Source organism: Rhamphochromis longiceps, linkage group LG17 (assembly GCF_057381845.1).
Source record: "Rhamphochromis longiceps isolate RC_006_pf linkage group LG17, R_longiceps_female_GT1.1, whole genome shotgun sequence".
Lineage (NCBI taxonomy): Eukaryota > Metazoa > Chordata > Actinopteri > Cichliformes > Cichlidae > Rhamphochromis > Rhamphochromis longiceps.
In genome coordinates this window covers 5,489,402-5,509,313 of record NC_140573.1, presented here as the reverse complement: position 1 = coordinate 5,509,313, position 19,912 = coordinate 5,489,402, and the positions used below count along the sequence as shown (strand labels likewise).

Sequence of the window (19,912 nt, the reverse complement as noted above, 5' to 3'; positions counted from 1 at the left end):
AGGAATTGTACATGAAAATTCACTTAAAGGTGCCCATTTTTGTTAACAAATAGGTTAAAGCACTAGGTTAAAATCTGGTTTCTGCACTGACCTTTTTTAATCATTATGGAAACTCTTTTTTTTCCATTGTGAATTGGCAATGGAAGTAACGCAAGCTACGTCCCTGCTGTAAAACATCCATTTCTCGGTCATGTCCTCTACACTAAGCATGCTTCTAATCGGCTTTCACATAGACATAATGCCATTCCCCTCTTCCCCCCATGTTTCCTGTCTGTTTGTCAGCGACATCCTCCAATTAAGGCTAAATGAGAGGATTAATACCACTCAGCCTGCCGTTGTTAGCTTCATTTATTACAGAGACTGGAAAGGTACCAAAGGTAACCGATTCAACCTGGCAGCACCTTAAAACCAAACAGATGTCTCCTGCTTCACTCATCGACCCTGCATCATTCTGGGCTGACATCATTTTTAGGTTGCATCATCCGGGAAGACTTCAGGCCTAATAAAGGGCCGGCATTTCATGCATTTCACTGATGTGACAGTTCATTCCACTGACTGCAACCCGGAGGCCACCCTAAGCAACCCTCTGCTACCGATTACACTCTTCTTGTTGTGCTGCTCGTGTGTGTGTGGGTAACTTGGGCGTTTGTGAAGTTAGCAGTGATTTACAATCTGTCGAACAGAGCCAGAATAAAGTTCACACAGTAACTATTATGCTGGAGCGCAATCATGTTGACACCTGTTCTGCAGCGTGTGACTGTGTCTGGGTGTGACGGCAGTATAGTTTGTGTGCTTGTAAAATAATACGGCAGAGCTGCTCAAGAAGTGAATACATAGTTTATTCAGATTGATAAAAACAAGTATGAGCATGTGCGTGTTAGTAATGGCAACTGTGCTGCCTATTATTGCTGACATAAAAGGAGCACCTTTAAATATTTACGGTAGGCTTGTTGATAGTGATGTCATCATTAAATATCACACAAACGTAGGTAACCATTGGTGACAAAGACTGACTTGTTAATGACTGTGTTACATGTCTATAAAACTAGACAGCCACTGAGAAGGCATTGTTTCCTTTTTGTAATAACATTTTCATTCATAGTCTCCTTTACTATAAATGCACTTTTTAAGCTTTTTATTCAGGTAAAGCTCACTTTTACACTTCCAAATGCCACAATGTTGTCTGCAGAGGTTCCATTGTTTCATGATACAATGTACACAATGTATAATATGTGCACATATTAGAGACCTGTCCATTTGTTTAGAACTGTTGCGTTAATTAAGAAATCGTTTAGAGCGTAGTTAGATTAGATAACATAAGTCTAGGCGGTGACAGAGAGACTCCTGGAAGAACTAATCCTCCTCTATTAAACTCAAACAAGGTACATTCAGTGAATTGTCAGGCCGTGATGTACACCTGTCTGAACATGGTTGGATATCACTAGCCACCCACACACTTGGTAAATCATGTAATCACAATGAACTGTGACTGGAAGAGTGACTTCAGCTTAGGATAAATGAGATATAATAATAGGGTAGCACCTATACAGTGACGTTTCCTCACAGTGTGTAATAGATCAACTCTAACCTTAAGCATAGTCTGTATAGAAAAGATTTAACCATGTTGATGCCACTCAGTGGTTTGCCCATTCTTGGTGTTTTGCTGGAGCCAGAAGTGAACGTGTTTTTTTAGGGTGGAGTTATCAGCTAGCACTTGGTTAGCAAGTAGCGTATACGTAGGGCTAAGGGAGCAATTTGAGAAGATTTAGTGTTGTATTCACTGATTGTGGTGCTATCCTCCCACTATTACGAAGAAGCACACACAAAACAGCAGATCTGAGAAAGGGAGGCGGTACAGAGGAGAGAAAGACAGAGACTCTGGGGAATACATTTTCATTTCCAACATGAAGACATAGTACATGTACTGAATATATACCAGCTGGAGCGCTCCTCATCATGACCTCATTTACCCTGCTTTAATTAGTGGACATAAGCAGACATCGGCTGCACAGTTAAAATGGTTTTATATCATATTTTAATATGTTCTTGTTGTTGGTGCTTGGTTCATTTTTAATTGCTGCAAGGAAAACTGCTTTTATATGGTTAAAAGTGGATAATGAAACTGGTAGGCTAGATACATTACCAAGCTTATGGTTGTGTGATAAAACAATAAAATACATATCTGGACCAGGGAGTCCATAAATAGCTTCTCAGTCTTATTATTCATCATATACCTCGGTGAGGTAATGCCTGGCAGCTACAGCCCCTGTTTTCTGTAGCCACCTGTCACTCAAATCAGCCGCACCCTTAATCTCACATAACTTAACATAACAAGTCCTTAATACAGTTAAATCAGTGATGAGTCATATTGAAATTTTTGGGGTTGTCACGAAAGGGACAACTGAAAATGTCCTTTTCTCTGATGCAGTGAGCATCAAAACTGTTTATTCTACCAGGTTTTAAACATGATGTTCTAAAGCTGGACACCTATACAGCAATATAAAATCAATTGTCTTTTGCTGATAAAAAAAACAAAACATTAAAATGTAGGTCTTGTCTTTGTACTCATATCCCAGTCTATGGACTGGGTTAAAGTTGGGACATTTTTATAAAATGTAAGGTTGTATTAGTATGCACTCAGATACAAATGTTGGTGTGAATTACTTATGCTCCAATATGACCATTAAGGTGTGATTATATATATGTGAACACAGTATCCTTTGTAGTTTTGTATTTATAGTGTGCTGTGCTTTATGTAATTAAATGTTGTCAGTCTTGTTTGTGCATTGTGGACAATAATACAACACGCTGTATTGTACTGGATTGATGTCAAACTGTCCCTTTTACATAAATCAATAAATAAAAAAATGCCCATTTTTTATCTTTAGCCCTTTCTGGCATTGCAATTTTTTCAATGTCCTCTCTCTCTGTCTCTCGCTCTCTCTGTCCCTCCATATGTCTCGCGCTCAGCATGCACTGACTGCGAGGCTCTGCTGTTCTGCTAGCAGTGATTGTGTTGCCGTCACTGCAGTCAGCCTTGTACCTTTTTTATTTGCCACATGGACGCTTTTGTGGGCATTTTATTTTTGATTTGCATGTTTTTATCAAAGACTATCAAGTAATTCTGAAATGTTATCTTTAGGAATGATCACATTATAGGCAACAATAAAAACCAAAGCCATGGTCTTACATGTTTACAATATACTGGTAATTGCCGATAGTCCTTGGATCCAACCGTTAACACCACGACACACCCGACACACAACTACGCCCAGCATTATAAAGTTGATATGAAAACATAACAGAAGCTGAACGGAGGACTGTCCCTCTCACCTACTTGTAAACTTGTTCCTTGTAGCGAACATAAACAGGGTATTCCACTTCCACATGTCTTATTGGATTATCTAAAGTCCGCACACTTCCTCGCGCACGAGTCTCAAAGCTGTTTCCATGGTGATTAATGTAAACATAATGGGAGTGTCCTGACATCCCAGTAGTGGTCCAGGCTGTTTCCATGGTAAATCCATGCCTCAGTAGCTGAGTTAGAGAGCGCTTGTTCATTACTGTTTGTCTGTGTCTCTTTCCTGTGCAGTCCTTCCACATTTCCACTGAATTACACACATACACATCTTATACTACTGTGTTGGTCTCTTCAATAAATTCATTTAATTAAGTTTTGTATCATGGATGTCATAATCAAACACTAACAGAATCAGCTTGTTAATAATATTCATGGATGTTATTCTGTTCATATTGGGGGGGTGGGGGTTACTATAAAGTACATGTAGAATAGATTAACCGATGAACCGCTGTGAGCACTGACAGCATGTTGCATGGTGATGACTGTGATACTCATCTTCTTTGATCACTGTGCAGGCTTGTAAAGTCTTGCATGTCAGAAGGGGTGACATGGATCTGATTAAAATCTTGGCCCCGTACTGTGTCAGATTATACTCTTTCACATTTTAGATCCGTTTTGTTCAAAGTGTAAATGAAAAGAAAGAAACATGAAAGCAGAGACATATCAGCAGCTCATCTGGTTCTAAGCAGAAACCAGGGGTAAAAAAGCAGTTTCATGTACATGTTTCTGAATGCAATGAGGGAAAGTGATATTGTTTTTGCTGTAGTTTGGTGGAAATCTTCATTGTTTTGCAGCAGATAGTTTCATTTCACATCACGTATTCCTTTGTCCAAATCAGCAAACATCAATTTAATTTGTTGGCTGAGCGCTTGTGTTTGTGCCATGCTAGCAGTTTGATACAACTGTATAGACAAAGAGCATCCCAGGGACATATATTTAAACTAAATACAGTTGCCAAGTTGGCCAACACTCAAGTCTTCAGCTTCATCTGAAGCAAGCGTCGATCTCAGCAGCGTGCACATTTCCTGAGGGCAAGATGATTCAGATAAGTGCTTTTTATGCCTGGTAACCTTACCAGCTGCACATTTTGTAGTTAAAGTACCGCTAGCTTTCGAAACTAAAATGTACCACACCAAGTAGACCTCTTCCAAATGGAGAGTTTTGTTGTGTTATGCTAAATATTATTGAATTCAGGTGAGTAACGCTGGACTGGGTAGACTGATTCATTTGGTATTATGGCATTTAACAGCAGTTTCTCAGTTAAACTCCCAGCAGTCCAATGAGAGCCACAGGCGGACCGACAATTAGCCAATTAGAAAATGTGTGGATCTACTAATGTTGTGAGTTAGTGTTGAGCATTGTTACACTGCGCTCTGAAACAGGGTAGTTTAAACGACTTGTTTGTTTGTTTTTGGCACACTCATGACATGGCTACTACACAGCAAATGGAGAAACACAATGAATATTTTGTATTTCACTTTGCTCCATTCTTAAGACCCAGAGATTCATACAAATAACATAGGAGAGCCGAATTACCACTCAGCAGGAGCAGAAATCTCCATTTTGGCTTCCAGTTAATCCTGCTCTGGAGATATCAATGATGTCATAAACCGGCTGAACCAGTGAGAAAAACGGGCTAGAGCAAAACTGGCCGGAGAGTGGCAAGACTCCAGACTCCACCCCACACGGTTAGAGAAGATCTGCTCAACCCATCCTGGCTCAGAGGCTCAGAAAAACACAAAGCAGTGGTGTGCTATGACAACTGATCTGTTTTCATTAGCTGCTTGCTATAGATGCAGAGCTGAAGTAACCTCACAGGGTTCATGTGTTCCTGTGAATGTTGTCCTAATGTTTGTCCTACAGAGTGTTGGATGCATGATCCATCTGTTGGTGGTGGAGTAGAGTGAATTATTCACACCCAAATTGACAGTGGGTTGGATTTACCCTGTCGGGGCAACTTCTTGTATCTAAGGATGGATTTTGGTCTTAATTGCGCAGAAGACTGTACAGGCATTTTCTTTCAGTGCGCTCTCTGTCTCTTGTCTTCATCTTCTTCTGTCAGAGCCACAGTGAGAATACAGACTATAATTGGCACTTAATTGCTGCCGTGGCAACAGTGCTATTTAAGCCTACGTGCTCTGCAACAAAGCCATATAGCGCGCACACACAAAACACAGGGAGGAAGACACATGGAAGGAGGTTCCTCAGCTCTCTTTCACTCCGAGTGTTTATGTCTTTAACATATGGTGACAAGCTAGGCTAGAGAAGTTTTGCTGAAAAAGCAAAAACAGGGGGTCTGTTGTATTCACCTGACTTGTTTTTCTGCTCCATTTCATTTAGACAACAGTCATAATAAAATCCTCATCTATCATGCACTACCTCCCGTTGCCATAGTGACTCAGATCAGCAGCCTTCTGCCTGTGGGTCAGAACCCCACACAAGGTCTTCTGATAAATTTGGTGGGATATTGCATGATGAAATGTTTGCACACTGTAATGCTGAAGTTACAGTTCTTTGTCTCGTTTGAATTTAAAACATAAAATAACTGATCAGCTAAGTTATATTGTGTAGCTGTTAATGTCCAGTTTTTTTCCCTTTTGTATCAAAAATTAAAATATTGCTTCTGTTAGGCCAGAGGAGCAAAGCAGAAAAAATGTGTCCACGTCTTTTGGGAAATTTCTGGTTGAAACTGCTTCAGGCTTCGTGAGGTCTTTTTATTCCATTATTCATGCTGAGACCTGATAGTCTGAGACAGAAGGTACACCATCACCAGTAAATGACAAATTGAACAGAGGACAACAGCAATATTAAAAAACTAAATAAATGAATAATCATCTGTGATGTAATTCCTTTGTCAATATTGTTGTAAAAAGAGTAATTTTAAATGTTCACATAAACTATTAATAGAAAGTTAAATGTTGAATTAATTTCTGTTAAATTTCAAAACATATTGGGACATAGATGGTAAATGTACTGATTATTATATAGCACGTTTCTACTCTCCTAGAGTACTCAAAGCGCTGTATACAACATGCCACATTCACACCCATTCTCACAAGCACTGACTCTAAACTGAGTGCTTTTCTAACTACATTCAAAGACATTCACTGATGCATCTGATGGATGCATCGGAGAGCAACTTGGGGTTAGATTCTTGCCCAAGGATACTTGGCATGCAGACTGGAGGAGCCAGGGATCGAACCACCAACCTTCCGATCAGTAGGTGACCTGCTCTACCTCCTGAGCTACAACATATACGTATACAACATAAAAACAGTTCAATCTGTTCTTAAAGCTATGGATAATATTCTAATGACAGTTTCCACCTAAGATGCTTCCAATTAATTAAATAGACAGTTACATTTGTTTAACATGACAAACCCTTGATCAGAAGGAGACATAACTTACTGGAGGGTTATGTCTGGAAAGGCATCTGTTGTTGAGAACCCTGTGAAGAAGAAAAGAAAGATAAAAGCAGCTGAAAGATGTTCTGAAATTGTCAAGTAAAGAACTACATTCCACAGTTTAATTCAGTTCTGTTTGATTTTCATAGCACCAAATCACAACAATAGTCAACTCGAGGTGTAAAGTGTAAGTTAAAGACTGTACAATAATACAGAGAAAAGCCCAGCAATCAGGTGGTCCCCTATGAGCAAGCACTTGGCAACAGTGGGAAGGAAAAACTCCCTTTTAAGAGGAAGAAACCTCTGGCATAACCAAACTCAGGTTGGGACATCCATCTGGCACCAGCAGTCGAGGATGAGGCCGATACAAAGGAAGTGTCTCACTTTACGCTGACAGACACTTTACTTTTAAACTTTTCAAGCTACTGTAGCAGATATAGCAGCTGTTTAAAAAGCAAGTAGTTGGGGCCTTTGTTGTTACATGTTGTTAGGGTGTTGTTAGGCACATCATCGAATTCATCTCTGAGGTGATTTCTCCAGATTCCGGATAAAGACTTTGCCCCGGCTGCATTCACAGCCAGCATGTTTTTGTCTGAGCTCTGCAGATGCTATCTGAACTAGCTGTGAATGCAACTAAAAGCAACGCCAAGATTCTAAGAAGCAACAGAAAATAACAGAACGAGATTATTTTTGATGCTACAACCATTGCCAAAATGAACATCCGCCAAATATCTGCTAACCCCGCTGAACGTCTCTACTACCTTCCGGAATAGTTTGACTGTGTCAGAGTTTCACACATAACAAAACCTTTCACAGCAGACATATTTGCTGTTAAATAAATTTTATGCTGAAGACTTGCATTTGCATTAAGGCTTGCATGGTTGTTTGCTCCTAGGGCTGAAGGGCCAATAAGTTTAGTCTATGGTGAGTCATTACACTACTCCACCTAGAATATTAGTCAGAATTTACTACACAAAATGAACACGTAATGGGTCTTCACTCAAGTTGTGCTCAAGCTCAAAGACAAGTAATACCTTATTGCTAATCAATGCAGTTCTGAAACAAAAGACATTCATTTGGATAGGCAAAGTATCCAGCTAGGCCTGCTAGATTTATTGACCTGCCAGTCCCTTTGAGTGGTGAGCCAAAATACAGTGATATACAAACTTTCCCTTCCTTTGGATTGAAGTACTTCTGCCTAAATTAATGAAATACGACAAAACAAAGCCAACTGTCACTGTGTCAAACCCAAAGTGAGATCACATCCTGTTGTTGCCCCTTCCCCATCCTCTTTCTCCTGGTTCATTGAACCTGCATAAACAGTGACAAAATCATGAGGTGGAATCCCAGTGAGCCAAAGCGACTTTGCCGGCTGGCCAGCAGTGAATTTTACTTCAGGTGAAATATTTGCCCTGAACAGACAAATGGCTTCTTTCCCAAACTCCACCAGTCCAGACGTCCTATGTGCCAACCACATTTTATCGACCAGTTTCTCCTATTGTCTAATCTTTTTTATCCACTCTGGGTTTCCTTCTTTTTCTCATTTGCATGTCATGAGCTTCCTCTATGTGGTAATCTTTTTTTTTCTTTTTTTTCTTTTTTGAATGGCCACCAAGACAGTGAGACATAATTCAAGCAGATTACTTTGTATTCAAACCACATGCAAATAATGGTGCATGCGTTTGTGCTCTGCCGGTGATGACGTTAGTTTCGTGCCGTATAATTGTCCTTGTCCATGCTCTGTCATTATCAGGCCTTCTGTTATGTGTGTGTGTATTAGTCAATTCAGAGGCAACCACTTCTGCTTTGATTAAACTGCTAATTATTGATCGGGCAAGCACCGACCTCCATAGCTGACATTATCCTGCTCTGTGTGTGTGTGTGTGTGTGTGTGTGTGTGTGTGTGTGTGTGTGTGTGTGTGTGTGTGTGTGTGTGTGTGTGTGTGCGAGAGAGAGAGAGACACACACAGACAGAGTAAGAGAGTATGAATGAGAGCTTACAGCTTCTTTCCCAGCTGCTTTTTGTTGTAACACTTCCTCTCATTCAACTGCACTTGTAATTTCTTGGATAAATGTTTATTGAGCCTGTAGTTTTCATTTTGACAAACAGGACTGCTCACATTCAGGAGCATTTCGACTTCAGATAGAAGAAGAATAAAATCTGTAAAACTGAGATTGTATTTCAGAGATACAGCATTGGTATAATAATATAATGAGGGAAGAGAAGCTTTGGAGCGATGAGGACTTGAGATGAGTGCAGGCAGTGGAGATATTGTCATGAGAAGAAGTTTGTGTTTTCCCCTAATCTCCGAGGGATGTGTTGACAGTTTTCACAAATGAATTCATTGTCATTAATTATCATTAGTGACATTTTAGATTGTCAGAGTTGTTGCAAGTCTGCTGTACCTTACCTTGTTGAGAATCATGCCAAATAAACCACAAAAAAAGCTGAGCTGTGTTTATTTTATCAAATGTGGAGTTTATAACCACAATTCCAAGAAGTTAAAATGGTTTGTGAAATGTAAATAAAAAAGCATCCCAACTTTTTTGGATTTGGTGTTGTAGTTTTTTTTGGCTGGGGGGACAAAAACCCATTGGGTTGCAAAGTCCGGTTTTTGGAGCTTTGACTTTTTGATACTTGACCAGACTAGTAAGGATGAGATCCGACTTAAAGCCCACAAACACTGACTAATATTTGCACACCCGACTTTAGCCAATTTACAAAAGGGACACCATGTTGTATTCAGTAAGTCTTGAAACTTGAGACCATAAACTCATCAGTGTGGGGCAGCTGGGGGCCATTTTATGTCTTTTTGGAGCCACAAAAGTCACCCCCTACTGGTGATTAGAAAGAATGCAGGTCCAAGGAATTTGCACATTGGATTTGCTTTTCAAACTCGGTAGCTACACCCATTTTTATACCTTCTGAGTAAAGAGCAGACAGTTAGTTAGAACATGGGAAATGTTAAATGACTGAAGTTAGCAAAAACAACCTCCAGTCCCTCTGTGACCTGTAGTGACTCTACAGGGTAACTGAAAAGAATTTGGTTAACTTAGCCTTTTGCTTTGATCATGTCATCCATTTGTTTCACTGTCCCCTCCCTATCTGTGTAAATGTCATACGTTTTCAGTGGAGCTGGGTCAGCTCACCTTCCCAGACTGACTTTCTGTGTCTATAAGTGACCAATATGGCATTACACCCATAAACACACCAGTACAGCAAACTTTTGCAGTGGACGTGGAAGGATTTCCTCAACAAAACATTGGAAACCTTTCACCTTGTCAGCTTGTCCTAGCAGCCCCCCCCCCCCCCCCCACACACACACACACACGCACACATCTATCATACACTCTGTGTGTGTGGGTTGAGGTGCACATGTGTGCACGTGAGACAGACTGTTTCCCTGTTGGATATGTGATCTAGTGGAGAAACATACCCATGCACACACCATTGCTGCCAATACATTTCCCGCTCAGTGCACTGAAGGAAGCAGGGGAGCTCGACTGACACAATTACACAAGTTCCTGCAGGAGGAAATGCAATTATTGTTGCCGCAGGTAACAGCAAACTGGGGACTACCTGCTAGTCAAGCCCTGGGATAAACAGATGTACAAACACAGCCCATCGTGTGAGCTCAGCTGCCAGATGTTAGACAGGTTCCCCTTCCTCCAGTCAATGAACCCCACATATCCCTTAGTGTGTGAATGAATTTAGAGTTGACGAAATGTGAAGTGGACCATGCTGATTTCCTGCTGTTGTTGGTAGTGGTGTGTGTGGAACTGCATGGAACTACAGTGATGAGGTCCATTCTGCCTCCAGTCACATTTTCAGCTCTCTCTTCTGACCTTTCTCCTGCAGTTCAGCTTAATTTTGATTTTGCAAAATAATCATCAAGAACAAATACAGCATGCACATGTGTTTCTGCCTGTAAAAACAAAATGTGATCATTCAACTGTTCACGTTAGTGTAGTAGGTTATCGGTTGCCATGAAAGCATTGATGGCTTATCAGTTTGGTTGATCTAGAAAGTGAGAGGCATAGTAGGAATAAAGATTCGGCTTTTCTGGCTTAGCTAGAAAAGTTTGATTTAGAGAACAAATTTGCCATGGAGTGATAATAAAATGACATAGTCTGTATATGAAAGAAGGCCACAGTGTTACCCATTGTTCATGAACTACCATTTTAAAACCTTAAATTTAGGAGTCTTGTTTCTTCAACCAAGACATGACCAGATTTGGATCACAGAGTAGGAGTTGTTAGCTAGCTAAACAACCATGCTGGATGATTTACTACTATATAAAACGGGATCCTTACTCAAATGTATCAAATGGTTTGCATTCTCAAGAAATATGGCCGGGTTGTGATAAGGTTTATTTTTAATTTTAATAATTTTATTTCATGATCATTTCAGTGTTTAATGTAATAAATACATAAATAAAGTTATAGAACTGTAGACTACAAAACTAAAACAATGAGAAAAGAGCAGTTTTGGGTGGTAGATCTCTGTTTCCATGACATATAAGTGGCCCCTTAATGACACAATCCTCTGATTCATTGTTACTATAAAAATGTTGAATACACAAGCTTTAATGGTTGGCAGCATTAGAAAGATTATCAGTGTGAGAGAAAATTAAAGCCAACAATTATCATAGAATGGGAGCACCTGGCTTGTTTAGCTGAAAGTCCCGTATCATTTTACAACCTATAGTTTTGATGCGGCTTGTTTATTTGTGATTTTGATATTAGCCATTATTATGGGATTATAACAAAGGAATGTTAAGTGCAGGTTAATGCTCTTACTCAAACAAGCCTGGCAGTGCGTGAGAGTGGCCTTAACAGTGTATATATACGTGTCTCTTTGTGGTTTTATGCTGCACTGGATGTTCATTCATGTATAGCTCTCTTTGAGGGTTGTGGATGAAAGGCTCTAAGCACTTCTGACTGAATGAAGCAACAATACAAACATCACGGCCTGCTTGTTTTTGTCTGGCTTTGACGTCACCGAAACCCACAATCGCCATTATCAGTGCAAGCAGGTCTCTCTTTTGTTCACATAGTCAACTGAGAATCGGTAGTCAGACAGATCATCATTTTTTATCACTTTGATCAGTTGTTGCAGTAAAATATGTTCGAAGCATGAGATGACAGACAGAAAGGATGAGATAAGGGAGAGAGAGGAGGAGGAAGTACAAGTGAGAAGAAACATGATTCCCACTGAGAGGCATGAGAAAAAACACCAAGCCCCAGCGACTGCAGGAAAGATGGTGACAAACCGTTTTTCTCTGCACTCAAGTTTGTGGCTGATGGACAGCTTGTTGAATGCGCTTCGGGGAGCCCAAGGGATTTCTGTATGTTGCCACAAACATATTGATGCAGAAGGAAGCCCGTTCACAACATCCTCTTGCACTCTCAGTGATGCTTAAAACCCAGAAATACTCAGCAAAATACATATGGATTAAAAAACGGGGATGCTGTAATAACGGTTTAATGTGGTGTTTGACGGTATGAAAACAAACCCAAGGTGGAAGTAATTTTTTAGCCATTGTAAAGATGAAGAAAAAATGCTTTTATTGTGAAAAGCCTCTTGAAAGCGCTGAGTTTTGATCCATGTAAACTTAAAAGCCCTTTAACATCAGCAAATTTGTGTAAATATTTTGTTCATTAATTCAGCCGTTTACATATTTAGTTTAGAATGGGTCCTTTATTGAATTCCACACGTCGTGACACTTGCTCAGATTTGGAGTTTAATTTTTCGCTGTAGAAAGAAGTTTCAGTGTACAGTGGACGCTAATGTTTTTGTCACTTTTTAAGGAATCAAACTCAAAGTAATGTCAGTACTTCCCAGCTTTTATCGCTGCATGGCCATACTCTGTCCCGCACTCCAAATTAGCCATTGTTGATCAACACACCTTTGTTGCTGCCACGGACGTCGCACACTCGTACGTCAGTGTCATGAGACACTCTCACAAACAAAATCACGGTTTAGTAGCGCAGCATGCTTACGGGAAAGTAACAGTAATCTAATTACTTGTTTTGCAGTAGTAATCTCTTACTTTACTCATTACTTGAAAAAGTAATCAGATTACAGTAAAGCATTACTTGTAACGCATTACTGCCCATCTCTGATCATATTTACAAACAGAACGAGATCAGTCAGATTGCAACTCCCTGGGTAGGGCAAATGATATATGATATATTACTCGATAGGGTTTCTTGAAGGTAAACTGTAAAACTGTGATTGCTCACCTGTCCAAGTTTGAGAAAAATACACATTGCAATCTACTCTTTCATTACTTTGTCATGAGTGCTCCTTCCTCAGTGTCAGGGCTAATTAGTAGTTAGGAATAAGTAATGAAGTCATGTTGTAAACTGCAGCAAAATAGCTCAATAACAGCTTCTTTTGATACTTTGTCAAGGGCGCGAAAGGCTACACAGGGTCCTTTTTTTCATCAAGGAGGGGCTTTGAGGGGCCTTGCAGGGTTTCCGAGGCTTCATCTTACTTGGCACACGATTTGTTTGGGCAGCATGAAAGCATTAGATGGAACGTCGCCAACAAGCCAATGTTATATAAATTTAGGGCCTTGGATGCAAAGTTTTGCTAAGGATTCGATTTCGGAAGGGTAAAAGAAGTTGTGACTAGGGATCTTGCACATGAGGATGTGGAATTAAAAGTTCAGATAAATAGCACGGATCATAAAGTGCCTTAAGAGAGCTTATCCTCCTAAATTCAATACAGCTGCGCTTTTAGAAGACTTCATAAAGTTCGGATTTGTGTCAGCTGCAGGTAGTCAGAATGTTGGACAGTAAGAGGAGGAGGTTAGAGATGAGATAAAGACATGCATTCTTATCTCTTCTCCCCTTGTTTACTCTAATGCGCCGGTGAAGCTGAGGGCAGATCGACTCAGGAGTCAACACCCGGTTCAGGCAGATTAACTCGCAATAAGCTCATCTTCATTCATCACGCTGCTCGTCTTCGTGACGCACGCACACATGCACAAATGCCCACTTACACACACACACACACACACACACACACACACACACGCTCGTTCAAGGACTGGAAGATGGATCTGGATTGAATCCTCCAATTGGCTAATTCCAGTTTCATGACTATTACTGAGGATCGTCTGTGTGTATAAAATGAGACACAAAACTTTTAAATTATTTTTCGTTCGCTCTGAGCTAATAAAAAAAATAAAATGCCAGTGCTCTCACGTTACACTTGGCAGATCCAATCTCATTGTAATTTTCCGCCTGTTAATATCAGACTTTGCCTGCTGCACATGGAATCTTAAAGGAAAACTAGCTGAATTCACTTATTTTTAAATCTTTTTGCTTTTTTGTAAAGTACTGTTTTTATTGGATGGACACACAGTTTGCTCATTATTATATAAAATAAAGCAGACAGAAGATTCCAAAATTGATTTCAAGCGGAAGTGCTAACTGGAGTATATTTTTGATAAACATTAAAACTTTGTACTCAAATACGTAATCTATGTTTTTTCATGCTTGTCTTTGTAAGAGATACATAAGAAATATTCAGATACATTTTGTCTGACACTGAAATTATTGACCTTTTTTTCAGTCTTTTATATATATTTAAATGTACAAGTCTGCTCGTGACTCACATGAGTTTGCATGTGTTCACAGAGGGGCGTTTTCAGAGGTGGTCTTGGCCCAGGAGAAGCTGACCAGCCGTATGTTTGCAGTGAAATGCATCCCTAAGAAGGCTCTGAAGGGGAAGGAGAGCAGCATCGAGAATGAGATTGCCGTGCTGAGGAAGTGAGTGCTGTGACACGAGAACACAAACATAAGTCTACTAATTCCTGGTTACCGGGGCAACTGTGCATCTCTGATGCATCATACCCCACCAAGCCCCCCCCCCAGGTCACGATCCACAGCCTGCCTACCCTAATACAAACAATATTCAGGACTGAAAATTCTGTCAGTGTAGCAGCTGCAAAACATTAACGTCAAGAGTTAGGCTAAGAACACTGTTTGTTATACGGCGTTTCTTGTTGGTGTTTAAAGTACATGTTAGATTCAACTTTACAATGTCACACAAGAGCCGAACAAACACTTTTGTGCTTAAGTAACAGAATTTAGAATTTTGCTTAAAGGTCTGAATGGACAGCAAAGTCATTTAAGTAGCAAGTCTCTGCAATCAGCAGGAACATTGTCTCTGCCCAGATACTTGAGCAGTTATTTTGAAGTCATCAAATCGGTTTAAAATCACTTCAAATCTTTGTTGACTTTGCCCCAAAATAAGGTTTCAGTATTTTTATATTTTTTCCCCATGCCAGTTATACAAATACACACAAAATGACGTGATAATGACGTTTTCAATCACTGATACAATATTATCACAATACTTCACTCACAAAGTGATATTATTGTGAATTTTGCATTATACTTAGTATTGTGGTAGTAAGTTATTTCTACCAACCCGTCACTAAAAGACGCCATAAATGTTGACATAAGGCAAAGTCGGTCTGCAATTGAGTGGGGTCAAGTTGCCAATTGCATCCAGTCTGTTTCTGATATGACAGCAATTAATTAAAATAAATTGTTGAAAAACATATGTGTATGTGTCTGCATGGACAGAAATTTTCATTTTACTATTACCTTTCGCTCAGCAGCCTTCCTGTTCTGTCATCATCATCATCATTTATTTATATAGCACTTTAAAAACACACCTGGTAGACCAAAGTGCTGTACAATACAAATATAAATATAATAATAGATAGCAGAAACCAGACATAGCAATAAAATTTAAGAAAGGGAAGTTACCCACAGAGTTAAAAGCCAGGGAATAAAAATAGGTTTTTAATAAGGACTTAAAAACTGGCACTGATGAAGCCTGTCTAATATGGAGAGGAAGGTTATTCCAAAGCATCTGCGCTGCAACAGAGAACGCTCGGTCTCCTCTAAGTTTCAGTCGTGACTTTGGGACTGAAAGCAACAAATGCTCAGCTGACTGAAGGGAATGAATGGGGACATGGGGCTTCAACAAGTCAGACAAATAAACAGGTGCCAGACCATTTAGAGATTTAAAAACCAATAAAAGGACTTTAAAACGGATCCTAAATTCAATTGGAAGCCAGTGTAGAGAGGCCAAAATCGGAGTGATGTGGTCAAATTTCCTTCTGCCAGTTAAAAATCATGCCGCAGTTAAAAATCGTGCCGCAGCAACCCTATTAAAAGAGAATTGCAATAATCTAAACGTGAAGTAATAAAGGCACGAATAACACTTTCCAAGTCACTCTTGAAAAGAAAGGGCTTAACCTTCGTTAAACGTCTGAGGTGATAGAATGCTGATTTTACCCCCCCGTTTATGTGGTCATCAAAGGTAGGTGAAGATGACCAGCTGTATGTTTGCGATCGAACTCTTTAGTTGGGAAGTCAAAGCTGCAAGATCAACATCTGGAGCATGAGAAAAACGATTTGGGCCAAATAAGATCACTTCTGTCTTCCGATCATTAAAATTTAAAAAGTTTTTTGCCATCCATGCTTTAACATCACTAAGGCAGTCAAGCAGAGGTTGACTTGGGAGACTATCAGAATGACTAAAAGGTAAATAAAGCTGGCAGTCATCTGCATATAGATGGAATGACACTTTATGTTTTCGGAAAATCGCGCCAAGAGGCAAAAGGTACAGTGAAAACAATAATGGCCCAAGATGTCTGTGAAGGTTCTCAGTCATCCCCTATGTAGCCGGTGTATCAGAGAAACTCAGGAGATTTTAAAGGATAAAGGTCACTCTTTCGAGGATGTCAACGTTCACATTTTGGACAGAGAGGACAGATGGTTTGAAAGAGGAGTGAAAGAAGCCATTTACGTCCACTGTGAGCGACCATCTTTGAAAAGAGGTGGTGGTTTACGACACCAACTGTCTGCCATCTATAATCCAGTTTTGAGATCCCTTCCCAGACGCCTTAACGCCCACACACGTCCTGGGCCATCTGACCTCAGGAAATCACATGATAGGGTAGGGCCAGGTTTCACAAGGAGCTCACCCGAAACCCTGGCTGATTGTGACCCACACCCGCTTTCACACCTTGGCTCATGTGATTAGGTAGAGGATCATCAGGGGGTCCTTTGTCCCTCTTTGGGGGGAAACTCCCACTGGGTTTAAATCTGGGGTCTCTCAGTGACTCTCCACCATTTGACCCTTAGAACTGAAGAAGCTTCTCGGATGAGAGGTGAAACGTCTTCAAGCAACTCAAAGAAATCCAGACGCTTTTCTTTCCAAGCTCCTTAGACCAATAATGGCCCAAGAATAGGTCCCTGTGGCACACCCCAAAGCAGAGGGGCCACAGAGGATGAAGCCCACCCCAACTTAACACAAAAGGTCCTATTTGAAAGATAGGACTTTAACCACAAAAGTGCCGAACCAGAAATTCCCACACAGTGCTGTAAGCGGGAGATCAGCAAATCGTGATCCACTGTTTCGAATGCAGCGGTCATGTCCAACAGGACCAGCACTGCATATTTACCACAGTCTGTCGCTATCAGAATGTCATTCATAACTTTTACGAGGGCTGTCTCCGTACCGTGAAATGGCTTATAGCCGGACTGAAAGATTTCTGACAATTGAGAGTCATTCAAATAGTCCATCAACTGAGTATAAACATTCCTTTCCAGAATCTTACTAAGAAAGGGAAGCTTAGAGATGGGTCTAAAATTTGATATGACTGAACTGTCTAAGCCTGGTTTCTTAAGTAAATGTATGACTGCATGCTTAAACTCCTTAGGTACTTGACCAGACAAAAGACTAGTATTAATAATAGATCTATAGGAATATACCCAGAATACAACCAGTTGGCAGCCGTGGCCCTTCGAGCTCTGTTCATTGAAGACTTATTCAGACTCATTGCAGCTTGTTAGAGTATAGAAGTGCTTTATAAGAACCAGTCCATTTATTATTAGAGTAAAAAGCACTATATAAAAACCAATCCATTTACCATTTATGGGAATTAGTTATACATGCACTGACCTCAGTGTTTAAAACTTACTGAGCATTCACTACAACAGTATATGTCAGAAAATGAGGAAAAGCTCAAAAAGAAATGTGTGCTTCCCATTGCAAACTGTTAAAATAATCATTTCAAATGACATGGTTCTTTCAGCTGCTCACTTATTTCCCTAAGGGGTTGCTACAGAAGATGGATCCACATGTTGATTTAATACAGATTTTATAACGGATCCCCTTCCTAAAGCAACCCTCCTCGTCTGGGCTTGACACCAACACTAAGAGCATGCTGGTTTGTGACCGCCTTCGGCTGGCTTTGTTTCACCGCCTGGTCTCAAATCACAGATCTTACACATTAAAGGTGAATGTTTTTAAGCACTACATCACAGAGACACCAAAGTTATCATTTCAAATGATCAAGAAAGAGAAGTCTTCGTCTGTTTCACCCTACAGACAAACAAGTGATCTTACAGTTACACAGAAAAATCAAAGTGCTGCAGCAATTATTATGCCATTAAATGCAATAACTTTGGTAATTTGGTTTCACTGTTAACATTAGAGAAAATGCAAATTGGATCCACGAGGGAGAGAGCAGACATCCATTTAGACAAATGAGCGTAATTTCAGTGCATGTTAGAGAGCATCAGTGAGCAGATTCTGTCTCAAGCAGTCTTGTGCAGGGCAGAGACACCAATTTAGCTTTGGAGGGAAATCTGCTGGATCAGGTTATGGCAAGTTTCAGAGATTTTGGTGGCAGCAGACGGTGGAAAGAACTGTAAATCTGACCCCAAGCGCTAACAAAAGCATCATCTTGTTTCGTCAAATACTTATCTTCAGTAGCACAACTTTTCTTGCAAGCACCTCAGCGCATGCTGAAACACTTCTGTGTTCTGGGTGAGCTTAGGCAAAATATGTCATTCACAGCAGCTTCTTTGAGTCCCACCTCTGATTTTTTCCAGAGAAAACCACATGCACCATTTTACCTGCCATCAGACAGCTCTTGTCAACAAGAAGTGAAGTCGTCACGTTCCACCAGACTTCTTAGTGTAGATCAACCGGTAAATGAACAGCTTTGCATATGCATCACAGACGACACACCAATCCATCTGTCATATTCGTGTCTCACATTTCAGTCTCCCCTAATTCATGAAAAAGACACTGAGCTACCTAAAGTCTTCCACTTGTGACAGCAGCTTATTGCTGCCATAGAGTTGGCACGCCACCCTTTTCCAGCTGAGAACTATGGTCTCGGACTTTAAGGTGCCAATTCTCATTCTCTCTGCTTCACACACTTTGGCGAGCAGCCACAGTACGAGCTGTATGTCTGATGAAGCGAACAGAATCACATCATCTACAAACAGCAAAGATGAGATCCTGAGACCACACTTGGCTATATCTAGAAATTCTGCCCATTGAAAGTTGTGAACATGAACAGAATCAATAACAAGCACCAGTAGAGTCCACCACCCACAGGGGAGGGGATCCATCAATATGAACCAAGCTCTCACTGGACCACATAGCCCATAGCAATGAGCCACGTACCCCATACTCCTGCTGAACAAGATCCTGCGAGGGATGTAGTCAAATGCCTTCTCCAAGCCCGTGCTGATCTGGACAAAAAGCACAGATGCAATTATCTACTTACTTTTGTTTTAATCTTGTTTTTAAAAATATATTGATATATTTTAAAATATGTACAGATCTCACATCTGAAGGTGTCTTTTAACATCTGAATGAGCAATCTGGTCACCTGTCTCACTATCTTACTAACTCTGTTTTATAATCTGCTGTAAGATTCCTATATTTGCCTCTGATGCGCGCCGTGCTTTTTGCAGAAGAGAGATCAATTTCTTAGTGTCTATGTGCTAGGGGTAGGGCACAATGCTTTGAAACTCACACTGCAGCAAACACAAAGACACAAGCACGCAAACCTTGCTGTTTGTGACATTGCCAGAGAAAAATTAATTAATTAACGATCAAATGTTGAGTCTTTTGCACGTGTGGCAAACGTGGCTCTCACATCACCGTTGCGGGGATGTCGGCATGAAGGCGTGAGGAAGCGTTAATGTCGAAGAGGCCTGTGTCTGAATGACACAATCCCGTTATTTACCCAGTCTATGTGCAGCAGTAACAGGAGATACATGCAGGAGAAATCCATGAATGAGAACAACTAAC

General features: G+C 40.4%; 1 protein-coding gene across 1 annotated transcript in view; it reads left to right on the top strand.

Moving 5' to 3' along the window:
• camk1da (calcium/calmodulin-dependent protein kinase 1Da) overlaps window positions 1-19,912 on the top strand; it is a 71,100-nt gene that overhangs the window by 20,667 nt on the left and 30,521 nt on the right. Inside the window, exon 2 of the mRNA XM_085387077.1 lies at window positions 14,416-14,547. Coding sequence (XP_085243203.1) covers window positions 14,416-14,547 — 132 coding nt within the window. The remainder of the gene's footprint in view (window positions 1-14,415; window positions 14,548-19,912) is intronic.